Source organism: Cucurbita pepo, chromosome 4 (genome assembly GCF_057944985.1).
Source record: "Cucurbita pepo subsp. pepo isolate OVF chromosome 4, ASM5794498v1, whole genome shotgun sequence".
Classification (NCBI taxonomy): Eukaryota; Viridiplantae; Streptophyta; class Magnoliopsida; order Cucurbitales; family Cucurbitaceae; genus Cucurbita; species Cucurbita pepo.
The window spans coordinates 8810739-8826416 of NC_141801.1; the positions used below are offsets into that span (position 1 = coordinate 8810739).

At 36.8% G+C, this 15678-nt stretch overlaps 3 protein-coding genes across 3 annotated transcripts; all 3 read left to right on the forward strand.

Moving 5' to 3' along the window:
- The first annotated feature begins 835 nt into the window (after positions 1 to 835).
- LOC111793262 (protein neprosin) lies at positions 836 to 5480 on the forward strand. The gene is made up of 7 exons (XM_023675064.2): positions 836 to 1165; positions 1772 to 1858; positions 1972 to 2220; positions 2649 to 2819; positions 3142 to 3195; positions 4818 to 4964; positions 5082 to 5480. Exons 1-7 carry the CDS (start codon positions 971 to 973, stop codon positions 5457 to 5459), a joined length of 1281 nt encoding a protein of 426 aa, XP_023530832.2. The 5' UTR covers positions 836 to 970; the 3' UTR covers positions 5460 to 5480.
- Positions 5481 to 7336: 1856 nt separating this feature from the next.
- LOC111793261 (uncharacterized) lies at positions 7337 to 10196 on the forward strand. Its single transcript, XM_023675063.2, has 6 exons — positions 7337 to 7611; positions 8888 to 8962; positions 9043 to 9131; positions 9365 to 9449; positions 9766 to 9847; positions 9926 to 10196. Exons 1-6 carry the CDS (start codon positions 7444 to 7446, stop codon positions 10018 to 10020), a joined length of 594 nt encoding a protein of 197 aa, XP_023530831.2. The 5' UTR covers positions 7337 to 7443; the 3' UTR covers positions 10021 to 10196.
- Positions 10197 to 11235: 1039 nt separating this feature from the next.
- LOC111793260 (bifunctional TH2 protein, mitochondrial) lies at positions 11236 to 14637 on the forward strand. Its single transcript, XM_023675061.2, is given in 7 exon segments — positions 11236 to 11434; positions 11437 to 11477; positions 11480 to 11709; positions 12445 to 12553; positions 12715 to 12993; positions 13074 to 13503; positions 13583 to 14637. Coding segments are annotated over 7 exon segments (1851 nt in total). The 5' UTR covers positions 11236 to 11352; the 3' UTR covers positions 14263 to 14637.
- Positions 14638 to 15678: the final 1041 nt, after the last annotated feature.

A 15678-nucleotide genomic window follows, 5' to 3' on the forward strand; every position in this document is an offset into this window, starting at 1 on the left:
CCACCCCCCTTCGGGGCCCATCGTCCTCGCTGGCACTCTTTCCTTCCTCCAATCGATGTGAGACCGCCCCCAAATCCACCCATTTTTTGGGGCCAGTGTCCTTATTGGCACATTGTCTCGTGTCTACCCCCCTCCGGGGAACAGCGAGAAGGCTGACACATGTCCCACATTGGTTGGAGAGGAGAACAAAACATCATTTATAAGGGTGTGGAAACCTTCCCCTAGCAGACACATTTTAAAGCCTTGAAGGGAAGCCCGAGAAGGAAAGCCCAAAGAAAACATATCGGCTAGCGATGGGCCTAGATCGTTACAGTTGTTATATGTATTATAGCATAAAATATTATACATACTATTTTAGCCATTTTGATCAATTATGTATATATAAACAAAGAAAAAAAACTAATAAAATACACATGAGAAGGGATTGACTTTAAGTATATACAAAAATGATGAAGATATGGTAACATATCATATTCCTAACCATATATATATTATATTATATAGTTGGATCATTGTATTAAATAAGGAGACAATTCCACGTGGCACCACAAAGGAATTTATAGCATTATAACTCGGTACAACTTGGGTTGGTTTTCCCACTAAATTTAATAAAATTTTAATATATATAATATTTTATAAATAAATATATGCTTTTTTTTTTTAATTTAACACATTTTTATGACGTAATTAATGGGAAAAGAGATGGGCAGACAATAAAAGGGGGAGGGGAGTGTTTCAGTTTGGTAGGTTTGAGTTTTTATAATATATTTATTATAATATTATACAATATGCCCTTACAAAAGCTTTAATTATATTTCGACCCCTCTTTCTTTTTCTATTTATCTGAATCCAATGCAGGCAATCATGGTCTTGATGCTGAGACCTCTTTAATGGATCTTCTTCTTCGTTTTCAAATTAACCCTCAGAGAATTTGATATTTCGTTTTTGTCCTGTTTTTGGGAGAGGGATTATGGGAAGAACAAGAGGGGTTTCAGTTGCAATGGCATTGTTCTGTGTTCTTCTTGTTGTTCTTCTTGTTGTTCTTCAGAGCTTCTCTTTGGTGTGTGGCCTCACTTATAGCTATCAACATGTTAGTAGCTTGAGATTTGACAGGATTCAAAACCATTTGGACTCCATTAACAAGCCTCCTCTTCTCACCATTCAGGTTCATTCTTATATATATATATATATATATATATATATAATCTATATATTTGTTGGGTTTTTTTCTGTTTTTCTTTTATATCTTATCTTTGTTCTTATTTGGGTCTCCAAATATTTGAATTTTATGTAATGGGTATGTCAAATTTCTAAGCTTTCTATATGTTTATGTTGTTTTTTCAAAGATTTTGTGGATTTTTCTTATTTTTTTCATTTGGGTCTCCTAAAATTTGAATTTTGTGTAATGGGTATGTCAATGTTCTAAGCTTTCTATATGTTTATGTTGTTTTTTCAAAGATTTTTTGGATTTTTCTTCTTTTTTTTCATTTGGGTCTCCAAAAATTTGCATTTTGTGTAATGGGTATGTCAATGTTCTAAGCTTTCTATATGTTTATGTTGTTTTTTTAAAGATTTTTTGGATTTTTCTTCTTTTTTTTCATTTGGGTCTCCAAAATTTTAAATTTTATGTAATGGGTATGTCAAATTAATGACAGGGTTTTTTTTTTTTTCAGCTTTTCTCTTATATTTTCCATTTATTTATTAAATTAAATAAAAAAAAAAACCATTTATTCATTAATTTTTACTTTTATTTGTTTTTTTTTTAATTCAGAGCCCAGATGGTGATATTATAGATTGCGTTCATAAAAGAAAACAGCCAGCTCTGGATCATCCCCTCTTGAAGAACCACAAAATTCAGGTAAAAAAAAAAAAAAAAAAATTATCTCTATTTATTTTCTAAATATTCATATTAAATTTATTAAAAAATTTAAAATTAAATAATTAAATAATATTATTAATGTATTTGTGCAGAGAGCACCAACAGGGTGGCCGAAAACGAAGAAGAATGAACGGAGGGCAGAATCAGGTGCGGGAGGTCCATTTCAAACTTGGCATGGGAACGTGACACGGTGTCCAAAGGGAACTATTCCGGTGCGGCGCAGTACAGTGAAGGATGTGTTAAGAGCCAAGTCTTTGTTTGACTTTGGGAAGAAGAAACGACCGATTCTGCTTGATCGACAAATGGACGCTCCTGATGTGGTCAGTGGGAATGGTCACGAGGTACGCTATTATCTTTTCTTCAAAGCATTTAATAAATTGAAAAATGGGAGTTTTTATGAATAGATTCTTTTTCTTTACTTCAACTCCATGTTTTAATAATAAATAAATACACTTTTTACCTTTATATTAAATTAAATTAAAAAATAATTTTAAAAAATAAAAAAAACTCGGAGTATTTTTTAAAAATTATTTTAAAAGTTTAAAAGTATTTTTGAAACAGTTCTACTGGAATGTCTTTGAACTTTTTTTTAAATTTTAATGATATTTTTTTTAACATTTTTTATTGAAAATTTAATAATATTTTTTAGACCATGTTTATAAATTTATTAAATATAAAATTAAGATTTTAATAACGTATTAAATATTAAATATTTATAATGTAGTACAATTTTAAATATATTTGACGTGAACGATTGCATATAAAATAGCATGCGATCGCATACACTAGATCGCCTGGGGAGATGTACGGAGCGAAGGCGACGATAAACGTGTGGGAACCGTCCATCCAAATGGTCAACGAGTTCAGCCTCTCTCAGATTTGGATCCTCTCTGGATCATTTGACGGCTCAGATCTCAACAGTATAGAGGCTGGTTGGCAGGTACTTTTTCCATTTCCTACATCCTCCCGCAGACAATCCTACCCCTCATCCTAAAAAAAATTAATTGCTATTTTTTTTACTATTTATCATATAATATTAATATTATTAAATTACACTATCATTAGTAAGAATTTATTATAATCAAAATAAAATATTCAAAAATTAAATAATATAATATGAAAGTATATATATATATATATTATAATCAAATTATAATTCTTCTCGACCAAGAATTAATATTTACGCTTGTACTAAAAGAATTAATATTATTTTTTTTAGAGTTTTTTGAGTTTTCTAAAGTTTTGATTATTCTACTAGTCAGGTTAGTCCGGAGCTTTATGGTGACAGCAGACCGAGATTGTTCACATATTGGACGGTCAGATCTCTATTCTATATTTTTAAATTTTGATTTATTTAATTTAAAAAAAGACTTCACATGTGAGATGAAATAATGAGTTTGAAGTCTACATTACTAATAATTATTTTAATAAGTAATTCATTTTTTTAAATTATAATTTAGCATAAAATAATGGAAATCATAAGAGCATAAATTAATAAACAATAGGGTTTTGGGATATTCCAATAATTAATTACATATATTTAGAAGACTAGGATTTAGAAACAATGCATGTGACATTATTACCTAAATTACAAGCTAAGATATTGATTGGGATTTAAGTTTAATCTTCGAGATTAGGATTTAAGGGTTGAGTTGGACTCGGTACTGTTTTGGAGGTTAGTCGGTTTGACTCGACAAAAAAAAAAGTTCCATACTTGCAAACTAAACCAAATTTTTTGTTTTTAAAAAATTTAACCCAATCTAAAAGAAAAATCTAACCCAATCTAAATTAAGGGTTTTCGTGGGTTGTTTGTGTGAGATCTCACATCGATTGGAGATAGGAACGAGTGTCAGCGAGGACGCTGGGGTTTGAACGGGGGTGGATTGTGAGATCCCACATTGGTTGGAGAGTGGAACGAAATATTCTTTATAAGAGTAAAGAAACCTATCCCTAGTAGTCACGTTTTAAAAACCTTGAGAGGAAACCCGAAAGGGAAAACCCAGAGAGAACAATATCTGCTAGCGGTGAGCTTGGGCTGTTATAAGTGGTATCTGAGCCAGATACCTGGCGATGTGCCAGCAAGGACGTTGGGTCACGAATGGGGTGGACTGTGAGATCTCACATCGATTGGAGAGTGGAACGAAACATTCTTTATAAGGTTATAGAAACATTTCCCTAGCAGACGTGTTTTAAAAATCTTGAGAGGAAGCCCGACACGAATGGGGTGGATTGTGAGATCTCACATCGGTTGAAGAGTGGAATGAAACATTCTTTATAAGGTCATAGAAACCTCTCCCTAGCAGACGCGTTTTAAAAACCTTGAGAGGAAGCCCGAAAGGGAAAACCCAGAGAGGACAATATCTACTAGTGGTGGGTTTGGACGGTTACAATTGGTATCTGAGCTAGACACCTGGCAATGTGCCAGCAAGGACGCTAGGTCACGGAGGGGATGGATTGTGAGATCCCACATCGGTTGGAAAGGGGCTTTATAAGGGTGTAGAAACTTTTCCCTAACAGACACGTTTTAAAAACCCTCATGGGATCAAGACCCTTTGTCCCGGCCATTGTAACACGTGTGTCGCCCAGGGCATAAGCGGCACGATGACTTGACGTCATCCTCACTTTCCTCCTACTTATCATCGGTAGTCTGCTCAGTGTTCTAATCTCAACAGTTGGCAACTAAACACGAGGGTTGCGCTCGTTGCGGGACTTAACCCAACACCTTACGGCACGAGCCGACGACAGTCATGCACCACCTCTCTTTCAAGAGGATTTGCGGCATGTCAAGCCTGGTAAAGTTCTTCGCTTTGCATCGAATTACAGAGGAAGCCGGAAAGGGAAAGCACAAAAAGAACTATATCAGTGGGCTTGAGTGGTTAAAGTTCAATCATGAAAAAAATCTACTCGAGCTTTAATTGTTGTCTTTTTTTGGTTGCAGAGTGATGCATATCAAGCAACTGGCTGCTATAACCTTTTATGTGCCGGATTTGTACAAACTAATAGCAGAATCGCCATCGGAGCTGCCATTTCTCCGGTCTCTTCCCTTACCGGCAACCAATATGACATTACCATTCTCATTTGGAAGGTAAGTTTTTTTTTTTTTTTTTTTTTTTTTTTTTTTTTTTTTTTTTTTTTTTTTGTTTAAAGAAAAGGGTTTCACAATTAGTTTTTGTTTTTTTTGTTAAAAAAAAAAAAAAAACAGGATCCAAAATTGGGAAACTGGTGGATGGGATTCGGTGACAACACACTGGTGGGTTACTGGCCGGCGGAGCTATTCACTCACCTGGCCGACCATGCCACCATGGTGGAGTGGGGCGGCGAGGTCGTCAACTCAAGGTCCAATGGCCAGCACACTTCCACCCAAATGGGCTCCGGCCACTTCGCCAACGATGGCTTCGGCAAAGCTAGCTACTTTCGAAACCTCGAGATCGTCGACTCTGATAATAACTTAAGTGACGTTCAAGAGATCTCGACATTAGCTGAGAACACCAATTGTTATAACATTATGAGCTCTTACAATGACCAATGGGGCACTCATTTCTACTACGGTGGCCCCGGTAGAAACCCTGAATGTCAATGATCAACAACATCGTTACTGCAACCATGACGACCCCATGCACGAAATGCCACAAGAGAAGCTCGTTCTTATTTCTAAATTCTACTAAGTGGATTAAATTTTATCCTAAACTTTTAACGGTAAGTTTGAGATAAAAATTGATTCATTTAAGGTAAAAAATTGATTCTAAAATGTATAAGAGAATTATTTAATTGTGTAACTAATGATCAATATGGGTAACTATTTTCTCTCTTGTTTTTGCTTCACTTTCAATGAGTTGACATACACACACGTAAAGATGTGTGGAAATGGTGATATTTAAACGTCCTGAATAAAAAATCGAGACTCAAATACTAATCAGTAAAGTTTATACAAAAAACGTCGTGGAAAATTGTTCACAAAACATATCATCAAACGTTTATGACAAAATATAATGAGTAAAAAAACGAGACTAGATCAATCTCGACCCCCATAGCCCACAGCTCGTACACACCCTCATCTCGGCCGTATAACTTAGTTTTCATATAAAAAGAAAAGTAACATGAATGAGTACAAAAATACTCGATAAGTATCTCTCTTGTAGGATCTTAGATCTTATGTTGTTCACGTACATTATATCATTCACGAGTGTGATTTCATACATCTAGGTCAAACGGACTTACCCAAGCTCAAAATGGGATTCTAATTTTGCAAATTCGTAGTTTCTCATCGAACGTGCTCTTTTCGTTTTCATTGTTCGACTCCTTGAAGCTTTGTAGACAAATCATCGTTAAGGAGGGAGCTCTTTACCTTATCTTACAAATTCAGGATTAAGGAATAGTTAGAGATCCTGTATAGTCTCCCCATACAGTGTGAGATCCTACATCGGTTGGGGAGGAGAATGAAACATTATTTATAAGATTGTGAAAACCGCTCCCTAGCAGACGTTTATAAGGGTGTGGAAACCTCTCTCTAATAAATGTTTATAAGGATGTGGAAATCTCTCCCTAACCGACTCATTTTAAAGCCTTAAAAGGGAAACTCGGAAGGGTAAGCCTAAAGAGGACAATATCTGCTAGCGGTGGGCTTATCTTTAGCAAACTCTTGTAAGGGTGCGGAAACCTCTCTATAACATACACATTTTAAAGCCTCGAGGGAAAGGGAAAGCCCAAAGAAGACAATATCTGCTAGCGGTGGGCTTAGGGTAAGGTCAGGAAAAACACAAAGAAGACAATATCGGCTAGTGGTGGGTTTAGGGTAAGGTCAGGGAAAACTCAAAGAAGACAATATGCATGGGCTTAGGATAAGCTTTGACGAGAAGGGAAAACCCAAATAATACAATATCTGCTAACGGTGGGCTTAGGGTAAGGTCAGGGAAAGTCCAAAAAAGACAATATCTGCTAGCCGTGGGTAGGGTCATTACACAGTATTCTTATGGCACTATAAAAGCCTTGTGGGGAAGGAAAACCGAAGACAATATCAGCTTGGGCTTAGGGTAGGGTCAGGTAAAGCCCAAAAAAGACAATATCGGCTAGCAGTGGGCTTAGGGTAGGGTGGGAAAGCCCAAAAAAGCCTACGACGGAAAGCTCAAAGAAGAGCCTACGGAAAGCTCAAAGAAGACTGTATCTACTAGCTCTGGGCTTAGGGTAGAGTTAGGGAAAGCTGACAATATTTGCTAGATGTGGGCTTAGAGTAGGTCATTACACACCGTATTCTTATGGCACTATATAGTTCATACATCTCCGTGCATGACCCTATCCATACCAACTCATAATCAGTGACGGAGACAATTTCATAGAATAATAAACTAAATAAAAGCAATTTTCAAAAAAAAAAAAAAAAAAAAAAAATTGAAGGAAATTTTCGGATTTAGGCAATTTCCCCATCTCGTGGGCCGATTTAACCTATTTCAAATGTCCATCTGCATTCGCACGACAATTTTCTGTAATAGTTTGAATTGAAACTTGTACTACGATAGGGCTTGGTGACGGCGGCAGTGCGAGTTGACACAGAGTTTACGAGAAAGACAATGAAAGAAGGCGAGGAAGAGACTGAATTCGTGACTCCAGGTGAAGTTCTCGGAAAATTTTCGGACATGAAACCTGGGAAAGGCGCTTATGTAGCTAACAACACTGTTTATGCTTCTCTTTCTGGTTTCCGCCGCATTATTTCCCCTCCGACTGATTCTTCGGACTCGGTACACTCTCTTTCACTTCTCTTTACTGTTGCCTTGATCTTTTGAGATTTGAGATTTTTTTACTTGCCTTGTTTGTTCTTGAGATCGTTGGAATTGCTTTCTTTGAATCCCATATGAGTTTTGTTCTGGAATTTAAGTGAGCCGATTCAACATCTAATGTGCTTTCCTTCAAACCCTATTGTAGTTTCTTGGTTAGGTGCTAGTTCTGGGTATAATTTTGATGCCTGTTAGAGCTACGTTTAGGTTGATGATTGCGGTTCTTTTTGTTTTGGTTAAGGGAATGCTTGGGATTCTTTCCTTGTCAATGGTTAAAGTGATAGTGTTGGAAGAAACTATACCATAAATGTTATGAGATTGTGTGTCTAAGGCTAATGGTGCTAAGTATGTAATGTTGAGTATTGGATCTAGTGGAGATACTCATAAATAGTTTTATCCTTGACTATAAGAGAATATAGTGGAGAGGTGGACAATTAATCCTAGAAGAATAATTGAAAAACTATATCTCTTGGGTGGTTTTGGTGTTGGCTAAGAAACTATTACCTTGCTGTATTGGTGTTTTTTATTGTCATGTTTTATCGTTAACTCAAAGTGAATATGTGAGATCCCACATCGGTTGGGGAGGAGAACAAAACATTCTTATTAGGGTGTGGAAGTCTCTCCCTAGTAGACGCGTTTTAAAAACCTTGAGGGGAAGTCCAAAGAGGACAATATCTGCTAGCGGTGAGCTTGGGCTGTTACAAATGGTATTAGAGACAGACACTGGGCGATTTGTCAGCGAGGAGGTTGAGCCCTAAAGGGGGGTGGACATGAGGCGGTGTGCCAACGAAGACATTGAGCTCTAGGTGGATTGGGGTAGAGGGTCCCACATCGATTAGAGAAGGGAACGAGTGTCAGCGAAGACATTGAGCCCTGAAGGGGGGTGGATGTGATATCCCACATTGGTTGGGGAGGGGAATGAAGCATTCTTTATAAGGGTGTGGAAACATCTCCCTAGCATACGCGCTTTCTAAACCTTGAGGGGAAGCCCGAAAGGGATAGCTCAAAAAGAATATTTGCTAGCGGTTGGTTTGGACTGTTACATAATAATAAACAGGGGAGAGTTTTAAACTCATTTATTTGGTTTTCATACCCTTGCTTTTAAGCATGTATGAGATTTTAACCTCTACTTAATACGAGTCATTCGAGTCATAGAAGCACGTGGTAATGGTTATTGACAATGTTTATGTCTTAACTGGCCTCGGACGTTGCTTATATTACTGCTGATTTGCGTTATTAGAGACCAACTGTGGAAGTGACTGGTCATAAGGCCCATGGTGCCGTTCCAGCTCCTGGATCAATCGTCATTGCTCGAGTAAGTTGCTTACTATGTCGTTTTTATGTGCATGAGATTTAAAATACCGTCGTTCTTCAAGTCGCACCTGCTGATTGTAGGTTACAAAAGTAATGCCTAGAATGGCATCAGCTGATATCATGTGTGTTGGTCCAAAGTCTGTGAAGGAGAAGTTTAGTGGTGTTATAAGGTTTGAAACATTCTTCTGCGAAGCTCTTATTTATTCAGTTCATTTTATTGTATAATCTATCATTTAAATATGTTACTTTCTCTGGTATAGAAAGTTCGTCTACCGTATTCATTTTTCGTTTAATATATGCACCCGTTTCGTGCCTTGGCTATGTAAAGCACCTCACATTGTTGACCATGTGCTACTGTCTGTTACTCTGTTCGGTTTTTTTCCATCTTAAATCGCTTCTGTAGGCAACAAGATGTCCGAGCAACGGAGATTGATAAAGTAGACATGCATTTGTCCTTTCGACCCGGTGACATCGTCAAAGCTCTTGTTGTATCCTTTATGCTTGAATTTCCTCTTGTTTTGTTACTTTTGTGGATGAGAGAACGAAGTCTTATTGGAGGTTTTGATTTGAGCGTATTTCTTACCTCCATTGTGAGATCCCACATCGATCAGTGAGGACGTTGGACCCTGAAGGAGGATGGATTGTGAGATCCCACATCGGTCGGAGAGAGGAACGAAGCACCCTTTATAAGGGCGTGGAAACCTCTCCCTTCCCCTCAAGGGAAAGTCTAAAGAGGACAATATCTACTAGCGGTGGGCTTAGACCGTTGCAACCATTTTCCTTAACCAAAGTTCTCCTCGAAAGCTTTCTCTAGGAGATGCAAGGGCCTATCATCTTTCAACTGCAAAAAACGAACTCGGGGTCGTCTCTGCAGAAAGTACAGCAGGTAAAGAGTATGGTAATATAATGCTCTATAAATCATGCCTCTTAGTTGCTGGTTGTAAAGTGTTGAATGTCTTTATAGGTGCAGTAATGGTTCCCATAAGTTGGACGGAAATGCAGTGTCCATTAACAGGCCAAATTCAGCAAAGAAAAGTTGCCAAAGTTGGAGGATCATGACTTCCTTTTTTCTTTCCTTTATTTTTCTCCTTATCATCTTATTTTTTGTTCCGTTTTCGATAATAGTTCGTTATTTAGATAATAGTTCGTCATTTAGATGATTGTTATTGTAACGTTTATGTTGTATGAATGAAATTATATGAGTAGCTTAGCTATCCGTGTTCGATGGAGAAGAAGATTTTGCACCTTTATTTTGTTTTATGTTCTTCGTTAGTAATCCATCGCTACTGGATTTACATGAAATTTGATGAGTTCGTATTAGTTTATGAGTTCCTCTAAATTTAGTTTACGAGTTTAATTAAGTGGATAAGCCTGGAGATGGATTGTGTTTCTTGTCTTGATGTTATCTCCGAGCGAACTCAAGCGAACAGCATAGGTATCCTTGGGGTTACTGCACTGGCACAGAGGTTACTTATAGGCATTGTTCATCGATAGACAAATCTCTCTCTTTATCATCTCGTGCTAGATGCAACAAAAGATGATTCCTTTTTCCTTCTTGAAAACCACGGAAGCGTCAGGAGCCCAAAGGAGTAAAGCTCATTTTCTCTTTAGAGTAAAGTGGCACACAAAAATCTCGTTCCTTCGCAAACGAAGATCATAAACAACCTATGTTCCGAAGAACCATAAGATCAAAACACATGCGTGCACCTCCACCATAATGCTTTCAATGTAGAGACGCTAGCTTTTTAATTTTTATTTTCACTTATGTTAAGAAGCACTATCGAGACAATACCCTCAGTATCTTATACTGTCTCGAATTATCATTTTGTACGGTCCATTAAATAATTATGGTTATAGTTAAATAATTATAATTAAAGTTTGGTTCGATAATTTCAACAATTTTAATTAATTTTCATAATTTTTCTATATATTATTATGCCATGGTATTTCCATTCAAATAATATAATTAATGAAATAATTTAATCAATTTATATATAAAATATTGTCTTAATTTTTATATGGAGATTGAAAATGATGTATTATAATTTTAACTTTGATTGACATAATTAATTTTTTATTGAATTTTCATAATATTTTCTTAGATTCTTATTTTGAAAATTGAAAGTCTTTGCAATATTATAATAAAAATAGGAAAATAAAATTATTTATTTAATTCTAAATAAAATAAAATAAATAAATAAATATAATCCGCCAAAAAAAAATAAATAATAATAATAATAATAATAATAATAATAATAATAGAGAATTGGTTCAACAAGGCTTCCCTCCCTTTTTTCCACATTCTCTCTCTCTGACTCAGAGCCCCCGGAAACCGCCGCCGTCTCTCCTCGTTCATCGCTATAAATACCCTCTTCCCCCCTTCACTTTCCGATGCGCTCGCTGTTCATCTCCAAAATCCCACTCAATATCTCTTTTGTCCTCTCCAATTCTCGATTCCCATTCTCAATCGCCGCCGCCGATCCCTTACTTCCCTCTCCCTTCACCGATCTCCGCCGTTTTTTCCACCAACCTCTGTTCGCCGGCCATGCCTCCCCGTTTGGCCATGATGTCACAAGTCGACTTTGATGGCCCACTTGCTCGGAGATTGTGGAATAAGTGCCGTAGAGAGTCGACACTCTCGAAGTACACCCCGTTCTGCGTTTGTCTCGCTTGCGGGTGTCTCGATATTGATACATTCCGCTGCTATATTGATCAGGATATTCATTTCCTCGAGGCGTTTGCTCAGGCGTGAGTTGAATTTTTGTTTGTTTTGGCTTGGTGGATTGATTGTGCGGGGAAATAGGGAGTTGTGAAATGAATTGGTTTGAATCGTAATTGAATTGGATTGTTCTTTATTGTTGTGTTCTTGTTTCTTTCTTTTGTGGTTCGTTTTAGTTCTTGAATTGCAGGTGGAATTGGGGTTGTTATGAGAATCCATGATCTTGAATTTCGATTTCTTTATTGTTGTTCTGTTTCTTTTTGGATTATATTGGATTGCAGGGGACATGGGAGTGTTGTAGAACGATATCTTGAATCCTAATTGAATTGAAATTCTTTTGTCTTTGAGTCATTTATTCCTCTTTGGCCTACAGGGGATGATAATGAATAACATTGAATATGCCCTGTTTCTTTCATTGGCCTTTTGAATTACTGAGTAATCTTGAATCTTAATTGAATTATCCTCGATTGTTTTGCATTAGAATGCGTGTTCTTGGTGCTCTGTCTCTCTTTTTAGTTAATCAAATTCGATATCTATTCCAAAACTTGGTTTCTTGTTACAAAGAAAGTTAAGGCAAGCAATGTTATTATTAGAATGAATGATGAGAATCGACCTAAGGGCATTGATCCAGGAATCTAAGAAACATTGGGACATTGGATTTATACGATATTCATGTGGTATAGATGTTATTTGTCTGTGCTCACGATCATTTTTCTCGGAACGAAATGTTAGAATGTAAATGTTCATATTTTGTTGTAATCCAGGTATGAATTAGCTGCAGAATGTGCTGATGATGATGATGCAAAACATTCAATCATTGAGCTGAGAAAGGAAGTGACAGAAGAACTGAAAATGCATGCTTCATTTGTTAAGGTAGAAGATAAACCTCCATGCTTCATATGTGCTTTTCTTTGAAGAATGGAGCCATTGATAGCCTAGTATTTAAGTGAATTCCTGCTATTTTTATGTGTTTTGATCTTTTTACCGTTTTGGGACGTTATACGAACCCGTTTGCTTGGTGCTCAATCTTTAAGGAATGGGGTGGTGAGGACAGAAAAGCAGCTCCTGTCAGCCCTGCTACGGTCAAATACACCGAGTTTTTGTTGGCAACAGCGTCTGGCATGATTGAAGGACTTAATCTTGCAACCCCATTTGAAAGAACAAAGGTTCCTGCTTATGCTCTAGGTGCCATGACACCTTGCATGAGGCTCTACGCCTATTTAGCTTCAGAGTTTAAGGTAGCTATTGGTCCAGTCTATGGTGATCACCTCTACAAGACATGGATCGAAAACTATGCATCGCCTGGTTTTGAGGTTTGTTATTTTGAGCTCTCCTAGTTTTGTAGTAAAAAATGGTTTACTGAAATGGCTAGCTGTTTTTATCTTCAATTCAGAAAGCAGCTGAGAGAATTGAAGACGTGCTCGAGAAAGTCGCTACTACTTTGACTGGTGAAGAGCTTGACACCATTGAGAAGCTTTATAACAAAGCTATGAAACTTGAGCTAGATTTTTTCTTGTCTCAGCCTGTTGGCCAGAAGACTGTTGTTCCGTTGATTAGAAATCACAATCCCGCTGTGGATCGGTTGGTAATCTTTTCGGATTATGATTTGACATGCACTGTTGTTGATTCTTCTGCCATTCTGGCAGAAATTGCAATAGTAAGAGCTCCAAAATCCATTCCAAACCCCGATCCAGATCAACCTGCCGAAGAACAACCTATCCGGATGACATCAGCCGAACTCAAAAATAGATGGGGTGATATTTCCAGGCAGTATACCGACGAGTACGAAGACTGCATCGATAGAATCACAACTTCTAGAACAGGTAGTTACTTAGAACATGGATTTTCTTTTATTTGAGCGAGTTTTGTTTACATGATATCGTGAATATTTGGGCGTTGCAGATGAATTTAGGTACGATGATCTTTGTAGAGCTCTTGAGCAACTCTCTGCTTTCGAGAAACGGGCAAATGACAGAGTTATCAAGTCTCGATTGCTTAAGGGCTTGAATTTCGATGATATAAAACGAGCGGGTGAACATCTTATCATTCAAGAAGGGTGTTTCAAATTCTTCTCAACCGCTAGTAGGAATGAAAGATTGAATGTTGGTATAAACATAGTGTCTTATTGTTGGTGTGGGGATCTCATCAGATCATCTTTTAATTCAGCTGGTTTACTAACGCAAGTGAGTATACAATGCAATGAGTTTATGTTTGAAGAAGCAGTTTCTACAGGTGATTTAGTTAGGAAAATAGAATCTCCCATTGATAAAGTCAGGACTTTCAGGAAAATCTTGGGGAATTACAGCACTGATAAAAACAACTTCAGTTTATACATCGGAGACGCGGTTGGTGACTTGCTTTGCCTACTCGAAGCAGATATAGGAATTGTTATTGGGTCGAGTTCCAGTCTAAGGAGACTGGCGACTCGTTATGGAGTTTCTTTCGTTCCGTTGTACCCGAACGTGGTAAGAAAACAGAAAGTTCTTACCGGAGAGACACCACTCAGCTGGAAAAGATTGTCTGGTGTTCTTTACACCGTCAGTTCTTGGGCTGAAATCCATGCTCTCGTTCTTGGATGCTAGAACCAATATTTTTTTTGTGGTTCTCATTCATCTCAACTCGGTTTGGTTTCGAGTTGAGTCGTTTATGCATCATTGATTGTAAAGATACATGTTGATGGCGAGTTTTATAGGGCCAACAACGTCATTTTGCTGTTGTCGTTCGTCCTTCCTCGAACAAGGTATGTTTTGGAGCAGGCAGGTTAGTGTGTGAGGAAGGATGGAGGGCAATTATTTGAAACAAAAAAGAAGATATAAAAGAAATTTGTTCATACAAAACATTTGAAGCTTTTTTTAGTGTATCCATTGATTGTAAGTGATAGGTGCTGTTCTGTATTTTGGGATGAATGGCAGTTTTCTTCCCCTATTATGAAATCAAATGCACAAAAATTTTCTTTCCTATTTGCTTGCATTCTCTCTTGTTTTTGCTAAACTACGCTCAATTGCATAAATTTATCCACAATTGAGATCCCACGTTGATCGAAGAGGGAAGCAATGTAAGCTTGAAAAGGAAACCTTTCCTTAGCAGACGTGAAAGAGAAAGCAAGGTAAGCCTAGAAGAGAAGGAAAGCATGGTAAGCTTGAATATGAAACTTCTCCCTAGCATATGCGTAGAAAGCAAGGTAAGTCTAGAAGAGAAGGAAAGCACGAAACATCTTCCTAACATATGCATTTTAAAATCTTGAGGGAAAATGAGTTCAAAGAGAACAATTATGTATCGAAGAAAATAATATATTTCAAGATTCTTCCATTAATTTAAATTTTTCTTCCATTAATTTAACTTCAATTTTTAAACAAAATAATAAAATTAATTCGCTTCGTCCTTCTCTTTTTAAACCATAATCCTATCTTCATCCCTTTGTCAATAAAAGAACAACAAACTAGCTGTGTTTTATCTCTTAATAAATATTCTCAGATTCAGCTTGAGGTGGTCATGTGTTTAATGTCATTTTGATGAAACAAAGAAGGTTTGTCCTGCTTTGAAAACACCTATTAACCTTTTTCTTGGCTCTTATTATGAATCTTTTTCTTTCTCCTCTTCCGTTAAATATGTTTTTGCTGGGTTTTCGATGGAAAGACGTTCTTCATATATTTAAATATTTTGAGTTATATATTTCAGTTCGTGAATATATTTACCGTCATAAAATCCAATTATTCTCACTATTTCTATGTTATAAAATAAAATGTCTATAAAATGCAGAATATCTCTGTTTAATGATCGTGTTCAAATGATTATTCATATAACTTGTGTACTAGATTTTTAGAAGGTAGCTTTTCAAAATTATCATTAAACCCGATCGCATCAATGCAATGTCTTAACATATTGATGATATCAACATCATCATAGTTGATAGATACAATACAATGGGTACCACCAGCCACTTACCATATTACATATATTGGGGCTCGACGAAGAAGGCCAGTACATGTAGTAGTCTT